Source organism: Phyllosticta citribraziliensis (assembly GCF_038025025.1).
Source record: "Phyllosticta citribraziliensis strain CPC 17464 chromosome Unknown J3D65scaffold_13, whole genome shotgun sequence".
Taxonomy (NCBI): domain Eukaryota; kingdom Fungi; phylum Ascomycota; class Dothideomycetes; order Botryosphaeriales; family Phyllostictaceae; genus Phyllosticta; species Phyllosticta citribraziliensis.
In genome coordinates, this window is record NW_027117350.1 from 1,351,973 (window position 1) to 1,359,825 (window position 7,853).

Here is a 7,853-nt window from a genome sequence, read left to right on the forward strand (position 1 = left end):
TGTAGCACCTCGAGCGCCTTTGTCCGCCACCGCGTCGTCTGCCCGGGCGCCGTCATGTCGTGTGCGATTTCGCGGATGCCAGCCAATCATCCACACAGTCAGTCAGTCAGTCAGTCAGGTATGTAGGTACTGACCAGGCGCGCAAACGGCAGCTTCTGGAGCAGCAGCTCTGGCGTCGGCTGGTGGTGTTTGATCTGGCCGAGGGCGAGCGTCTCGGCGCTGCGGCGCTTGGACGGAGGCGAGTGTCTCGGCGCTGCGGCGCTTGGGCGGAGGCGAGTGTCTCGGCGCTGCGGCGCTTGGGCGGAGGAAAGGCGTGGGGGCAGGCTCGCAGTCGTCGTGCGGGCCCGGGCTCTCAAGAGTATCGAGTCATCGTCGAAGTCCATGACCAAGGCGCAGCAACAGGCGTGGGCGCTCGAAGGCGTGCGGCTTGAAAGTGAAGTGACCGCCCACCCATGACATCCAGATGGCTGCTGTGGATTGTGGATGGTGGATGATGGTGGATGATGGTGGGTGGATGGTGGTCGCTGGCTGCCAGGCAAGGCATGGATGGGTCAGGTCAGGTCAGTAGCAGTCGGGTCGGTGGTGGGTGCGGTACATGTAGGAAGTAGCCCGCCAGCGAGAAAGCCATACTCGCCGGCGAGTATGCCGGTCACGTGAGCGGGGAAGCCATACTCGCCGGCGAGTATGCCAGTCACGTGAGCGGGGAAGCCATACTCGCCGGCGAGTATGCCAGTCACGTGAGCGGCAAAGCCATACTCGCCGGCGAGTATGCCAGTCACGTGAGTGGGAAAGCCATACTCGCCGGCGAGTATGCCGGTCACGTGAGCGGGGAAGCCATACTCGCCGGCGAGTATGCCAGTCACGTGAGTGGGGAACCCATACTCGCCGGCGAGTATGCCGGTCACGTGAGTGGGGAACCCATACTCGCCGGCGAGTATGCCGGTCACGTGAGTGGGGAACCCATACTCGCCGGCGAGTATGGCCATTCCCGCTGGCGAGTATGCCGGTCACGTGAGTGAGGAAGCCATACTCGCCGGCGAGTATGATTCCGGCTATATATAGGGAGTGGCTACGGCATTACATCAGCTAGACTTGGTGGCTCTCCCCAACCTCCGCTCTCCACCTTCGCCCGACCTCCACTCTCCTGCTCCATCACCATCATCTCTCCATCCATCGCCATCAACTCCGACCGTCACTCTGCATCAATCCTCTTTTCCCCACCCTCTCTCGCACCGAGCCTGCTTCTGTCAGCGCACGTGTGTTCGCGCTTGCGCCTCTGGCACGTCGTCCCGTCTCGCTCGCGACGCCTGCGACGTACTCGAGGAAAGCCCCGCGAGCCGCGATATGCGCTGCGGCTTGTGTCTTGGTTCCTGCGCCCCGCTCCGGCCCATTCGTGCCCTGTGAGCGGCGTGTGTTCGCGCTTGCGCCTCTTCTCGTGTCTGCTCAAGCGGAACTGGAGTTGAGGAGCGCCCCGTGAGCCGCATTTGTTCGCACCAGCACCTGTGCCGGACGGACGCCCCAATTGAAGATTGGAGAGACGACCAACTGACGGACCAGTGCAGGCCTCCGACGCATCCGATCCGAACCCTACCTACACTCGCCCTGCCCGCCTGCGCAATGCTGCAGGCCAAGGATACGCAGATACACTGGGAAGTCGAGGGCGCGCTGGCTGTGCTTGGGTGGCGGCGCCAGGACTCGGGCGCCTACCAGCTTCTTGGCCGCCTGGACGAGGATCAAGATGGTGCACATGGAGGAGCTACTGGGCCCTTGGCAACGGGTTTGACGCTGTGGGTTGGGCACGCTGTCGACGACCCTACATGCAAGGTGGTTGCCATTCGTCTCTCGCTTCGAGGCCGGACGTCCAAGGGAAAAAATACAAAAGATTTCTACATCGTCCTGCCCGTCACAAACACCCAGTTGGCGACCAACAACCACCTCGGGCTGCGCTCTTCTGTCCCGCACGTTGGCTTGTCCTTCGCGCTCGCCGCCGCCCCGTACGCCATCATGCCCGTGCCCAGGCGAACGATGCAGAAGCCGCTCGACGACTCCCCCGGCTACCTTGTGACGTGCATGCGAAGCCTCGTGGTGGTCCAACATGTAGATGTGCACGTTGTGAAGAGCTCGACCACGTCTCGCGTGTTCCAGGCTTTGGCTGACGCTGCGCCCCAAGGCATTCTCCTTCGCGACCTCGCCATCGACGTCGCCACCCCAGACGCGGATGGGACGACGAGGGCCATCAACTGCTGGCAGCACTACCCTGTCGCTGCCGACGACTGGTCCAACAAGACACACGGCTGGAACCCCTACGTCGACCGCGACCCGCCTGCGTACAGCGACATTCTCATCCCACCTTCGCCCGGCCGTAGCGAGCCTGTAGCCCAGTCGTCCCCCGACGAAGTCATAACCTGGAGGTGCGTTGATCCGACGCCCAAGAAGCGCAAGGCTTCCGACTCGCCGCCCAGGCGTCGCGAGCTGCTGCGCAAGGTGCTATTGGACGAGCGGAGCACCGCGGATACCGACGCCGCTTGCACTGAGGAGGTCTACAGATGGGCGGCGGCTGCGACATCCGTCGCTGCTCTTGCTCAAACTCAAGATGGTCGTCGGACGGACGGCGCCACCAACAGCGTCGGCACGGCTGATGCATGCGGCGACCAGGACAGCCCGCATCTCGGCCATGGGAGCTTCGAATCATTTAGCCGCCCTGACATGAGTGCCCCAAGCACCGGGCCTCTGACATCAATTTGGAGGACTGAGCTCACGCAGGCAAACGCCTTCTTCTTCGATCTGGTCGCGCTCCTGCAGCGAGCGCTGCGATGCAACCCCCGGGCCCACGAGGAATACCTGGCCGGCTTTCTCGACCTCGGCCTCGCCGCGCGACTCGCCATCCACGAGCTCACTCCTGGTGCGACCGGCACGATGGTGACGACGCCGGCCCAAGACCAGATGCGCGACCACTTCACCGCTCTGCGAGACTCTCTCGCCCAGCGCATCATTGCCGACGAGATCGCCAAGCCCGCCGGCGCCGGCTGGACGTGCGACCCTGCGCCGTGGCCGCTGGACCCGGCCAAACAAGCCGACTACATGCGGCTCTGGCTGAACCGCAACCTGCAGGCCAACGCCGACGTCGACATGTTCGAGGACCTCATCCAGCTTGGCCGGGCCGCCGTGCGGCTGGCGCAGCACGACCGGCCCTTTTGCGTCTTCCCCAACGGCGATGGCGACGCCGTCGCCTGCGAGTACGAGTTTGCCCGCGCCAGGTGCCTCGCCGCTGCTTTTTACAAGATGGGTGGCTGCACTGCTGTTGAGGGACGTCTTGCGCCTATCTCGCCCGCCCGCGCCCCCGGCTGAGAACACGTAGACGGCGTCAGGACGGCCGCGCCCACAAAGTTCGTCGGGTCAGATGCCATCGACATCCACGACCATACGCACCGCCGCGACAAAATTTCCTGCCTGGTCCCCTATCTGGCCAGTCCCTGCAAAGACGGCCACCACGAATGAGCGGCCCGTCCAAGGAGCCTGTTGGGTACGCACGCCCTTGACGCGCGGCCATTTGGCCGGCGCGTTCCTCTAGACCGACCACAGCGGCCCACCTTTCGTCGTCTAGCATCAACTCCCAATTCAGGTGTAAGTGAGCCACATCTAGTCCCGCCCACGGCCACTCTAGGCGTGGTGCCCGCTGAGTATATAGCAGCTGCCTGCGCCTCTATTGATGACTGCTGCTACCGCGCCGCACTACCACTACCCTATCTTCACCATGCCCATCTCTCCAGTTTTTCAGCAGCCATCGGGACATGGCGGTTAGCTTCACGGGTCAGGAGACACGGATTTAATGTTAGCAAGCGCGGGCGTGAAAAAGTAATAAAGGACGGACGGATAGATAGAAAGAAGGAGTATAGACCTCTAATCTAGCCTCCTTTCTAAATTTCTACTAAGAAAGAGATAGGGAAGAATTACTAGCTAAATACTACTAGGCTAGCTGCTTACTAAGCACCCCCTACTATAGTTTAGCCCCCTCTATAAGTATATAGTAGGTAGTAGGGGGTAGCTATAGTATAGACCCCTAATCTAGCCTTCTTTCTAAATTTCTACTTAGAAATACTAAGAACCTCCTTATTTCTAGCTAAATACTACTAGGCTAGCTACTTACTAAGTACCTCCTACTATAGTTTAGCCCTATCTATAAGTATATAGTAGGTATTAGGGGGTAGCTATAGTATAGACCCCTAATCTAGTCTCTTTTTAAAGAAAATATTAAAATTTAAAGAATCTCTTTTTTTCTATTTTAATACTACTAGAATAGCTACTTACTAAGTATATACTTATATAACTAGGTCTATTTAACTAGTATATAGCTAGTATATAGATATATATAGTCTAGTTTTAGTAAAAACCCTATCCTATTCTTCTCTATTAAAAAGTAGAGAATCTACTATAGCTAGATTAAAGCTTAAGATATAATTATAATTTAAGCTTATATCTTATATACTAGTCCTATAGTATAGGCCTATAGCTTAAAATACTAAGATATTTTTATTTTTAAAAGTAGTCTCCTTTCTAGCCTCTTAAGTCCCTTACTAGGTAAAAAGTAGGGTAAGAAATTTAGATTTTAATAAATTTACTAAATCTAGTCTAAATATATTTTTATCTAGTAGATAAAGACTAAAGTAATAAGGAGAAAAGTAGAAAGGAGAAAAAAAGTCTAGTTTTTAATAAAATAATAATAAGTTTAGTAAAAAGAAAGAAGTTAAAAATCTAGCTAAATACTACTAGACTAGCTACTTATTAAGTACCCTCTACTATAGCTTAGCCCCCTCTATAAGTATATAATAGGTATTAAGGGGTAGCTATAGTATAGACCCCTTATATAATCTCCTTTCTAAATTTCTACTAAGAAAGAGATAGGGAATAATTACTAGTTAAATACTACTAGAGAGGCTACTTATTAAGTACTCTTTATTATAATTTAGCCCCTTCTATAAGTATATAGTAAGTAGTAGAGAGTAGTTATAATATAGACCCCTAATCTAGCCTTTTTTCTAAATTTCTACTTAGAAATACTAAGAACCTCCTTATTTCTAGCTAAATATTACTAGGCTAGCTACTTATTAAGTACCTTCTATTATAGTTTAGCCCTATCTATAAGTATATAGTAGGTATTAGAAAGTAGCTATAATATAGACCCCTAATCTAGCCTCCTTTTAAAGAAAATATTAAAATTTAAAGAATCTTTTTTTTTTTATTTTAATACTACTAGAATAGCTACCTACTAAGTATATACTTATATAACTAGGTCTATTTAACTAGTATATAGCTAGTATATAGGTATATATAGTCTAGTTTTAGTAAAAACCCTATCCTATTCTTCTCTATTAAAAAGTAGAGAATCTACTATAGCTAGATTAAAGCTTAAGATATAACTATAATTTAAGCTTATATCTTATATACTAGTCTTATAGTATAGGCCTATAGCTTAAAATACTAAGATATTTTTATTTTTAAAAGTAGCCTCCTTTCTAGCCTCTTAAGTCCCCTACTAGATAAAAAGTAGGGTAAAAAATTTAAATTTTAGTAAATCTACTAAATCTAGCCTAAATATATTTTTATCTAGTAGATAAAGACTAAAGTAATAAAGAGAAAAGTAAAAAAGAGAAAAAAAGTCTAGTCTTTAATAAAATAATAATAAGTCTAGTAAAAAGAAAGAAGTTAAAAATCTAGCTAAATATTACTAGGCTAGCTACTTATTAAGTACCTCTTATTATAGCTTAGCCCCCTCTATAAGTATATAGTAAGTAGTAAGGGGTAGTTATAATATAGACCCCCTATATAACCTCCTTTTTAAATTTCTATTAAGAAAGAGATAGGGAATAATTACTAGCTAAATACTACTAGAGAGGCTACTTATTAAATACCCTTTATTATAATATAGCCCCTTCTATAAGGATATAGTAAGTAGTAAGGGGTAGCTATAATATAGACCCCTAATCTAGCCTCCTTTTTAAATTTTTACTAAGAAAGAGATAGGGAAGAATTCCTAGCTAAATACTACTAAATAGGCTACTTATTAAGTACCTCCTACTATAGTTTAGCCCCCTCTATAAGTAAATAGTAGGTAGTAAGGGGTAGCTATAATATAGACCCTTAATCTAGTCTTCTTTTTAACTTTCTTCTTAGAAATACTAAGAACCTCCTTATTTTTAACTAAATACTACTAGGGTTAGGGTTAGGGTTAGGGTTAGGGTTAGGGTTAGGGTTAGGGTTAGGGTTAGGGTTAGGGTTAGGGTTAGGGTTAGGGTTAGGGTTACGGCTGACAGGGGAGGCGGGTGCGGGGGGCGGGGAAATGCTTCACGCCACTACCGCACTACCTGTAGGGACCCTCTCACCTCTCTGGCCTGGCATGCCATGCCTTGCCATGGCATGACATGGGCCCTGTGAAATGGGACTCCTGCAGCTCATGTGCTTCTTATAAGACGGTGCCACCAATATGGTGTCTGTCATGGACTCCTCAACCGTCCTCTTGTCTCGTCTCCTGCCTCGTTGCTTCCCATCTGAAAGCCAGCCAGCCAGACAGACGCCTGAACCGAACGCATCCTTTATCCTTCCAAGAACAGCAAGGTTCTCTCCTTGCCTGCAACCACCGGCGTACCTCCAGTTAGCTCGTGACCAAACCCTCTCTCTCACCTACCTGCTCTCGACGAGCCATCTCCACTCCATCTCTCTCCAAAATACCCAAAGCCAACCAAAGACCAACGACAACAACATCACCCAAACACTCACCATGGTATTCCTGCAAACCTCGTCCGAAGTCATGGCCATGGGGCCTCAACGCCGCCGCCTTCAGCGTGGCCGCCTACCTTCCTCTCCGCTACTTTGGGCCCCAAGGTCATGCCCCGCCGCGCTGCTCGCATCGCAGAGCGTCAGCAACGCGGTCGGCCAGCACGTCGGCCATTCCCGGAGCCTCCGCTGCTGCCGTCGGTGGTTGCTGCAACGGCTGGTGCTCTCGCCGGACAATCACACGGTTGGCGGAGGCAGCGTGGCTGCGTTGCTGCGCTTGGGCACGAGGGGCCGTGGTGGTGGAAGCCTGCGGGGCTCGTAGACGTCGTGTTCCTTTCGAGGTAAGTTCCATGATGGCAAAGGCCTTTCCGAAGTTGAGTGGGTTGTCGACCAGGTGCTGACTGACTGGCTGGCTGGCTGAGCAGACGCAACACCACAATGCATCGCACAATCGGCGATGAGACGGAGACACTGCTCGCGTAGACGGTGTACTCGCAGTCGGGGTGCTCAGTGATCGGTCATCTGCACCGTCGTCAGCTTTCATCTTTTCTTTTCCGTTGCGTCCAACCGACCGACCGACCGGACCTGGGACTCTCTTTTGTTTCAACCTCTTTGATGACTCGGGGTGTTGGGGATTGCTGGTTGGCTTCACTTGACACATTTTGATAAACCCTTGTCTTGTTCCTTTACTTCTCTTGCTGTCTTTGATTCTTCCTCGGAGACTGTTACTGCGGTTGCTCGATTTGCTGTCGTGTTCGAGAGAAGGTCCACAACGATAAAGCCACCATGTAGAGCTAGACCCCAGACAGAAGAAGCTGGTAGCAGCAAATGCTCAAGGTACCATGAGCCTTTTCTTACCTTGACAAGCTGTGATGATGGGGGAAAGACAGAGAGGGCGCAAATTCTCAACAGGCCCTCGGTCGGCGCGTCGTCGCCTCTAAATGTACGTACCCTTACCCCGGAGCGCACCGACCTCACCCGAGGCTTCCCGACGGCCGACGATGATGGCCAGTGGGGTTGTGGGGCTGCTCCACGCCTCCGCCCTCCGCAAGCCCGGGGCACGATTCTTCGAACGACAACCT

General features: G+C 51.6%; 3 protein-coding genes across 3 annotated transcripts; 2 read left to right on the forward strand and 1 right to left on the reverse strand.

The window, feature by feature from the left end:
• Positions 1 to 551: 551 nt before the first annotated feature.
• J3D65DRAFT_607223 (uncharacterized protein) lies at positions 552 to 986 on the reverse strand (the record flags this gene model as incomplete). Its single annotated transcript, XM_066798489.1, has 1 exon — positions 552 to 986. One exon carries the CDS (start codon positions 984 to 986, stop codon positions 552 to 554), a length of 435 nt encoding a protein of 144 aa, XP_066651093.1.
• Positions 987 to 1,357: 371 nt separating this feature from the next.
• Positions 1,358 to 3,356, forward strand: J3D65DRAFT_146751 (uncharacterized protein). Its single transcript, XM_066794051.1, has 2 exons — positions 1,358 to 1,473; positions 1,558 to 3,356. The coding sequence occupies exon 2, from the start codon at positions 1,618 to 1,620 to the stop codon at positions 3,346 to 3,348; it is 1,731 nt and encodes a 576-aa protein (XP_066651094.1). The 5' UTR covers positions 1,358 to 1,473; positions 1,558 to 1,617; the 3' UTR covers positions 3,349 to 3,356.
• A 2,853-nt stretch (positions 3,357 to 6,209) lies between these two features.
• J3D65DRAFT_146818 (uncharacterized protein) lies at positions 6,210 to 7,256 on the forward strand. The gene has a single exon (XM_066794052.1). The coding sequence runs from the start codon at positions 6,482 to 6,484 to the stop codon at positions 7,091 to 7,093; it is 612 nt and encodes a 203-aa protein (XP_066651095.1). The 5' UTR covers positions 6,210 to 6,481; the 3' UTR covers positions 7,094 to 7,256.
• The last annotated feature ends 597 nt before the right edge of the window (positions 7,257 to 7,853 follow it).

Bases quoted from the DNA above. Each gene is read 5' to 3' on its own strand.
- J3D65DRAFT_146751 (XM_066794051.1), top strand. From the start codon at position 1,618: ATGCTGCAGGCCAAGGATACGCAGATACACTGGGAAGTCGAGGGCGCG.
- J3D65DRAFT_146818 (XM_066794052.1), top strand. From the start codon at position 6,482: ATGGTGTCTGTCATGGACTCCTCAACCGTCCTCTTGTCTCGTCTCCTG.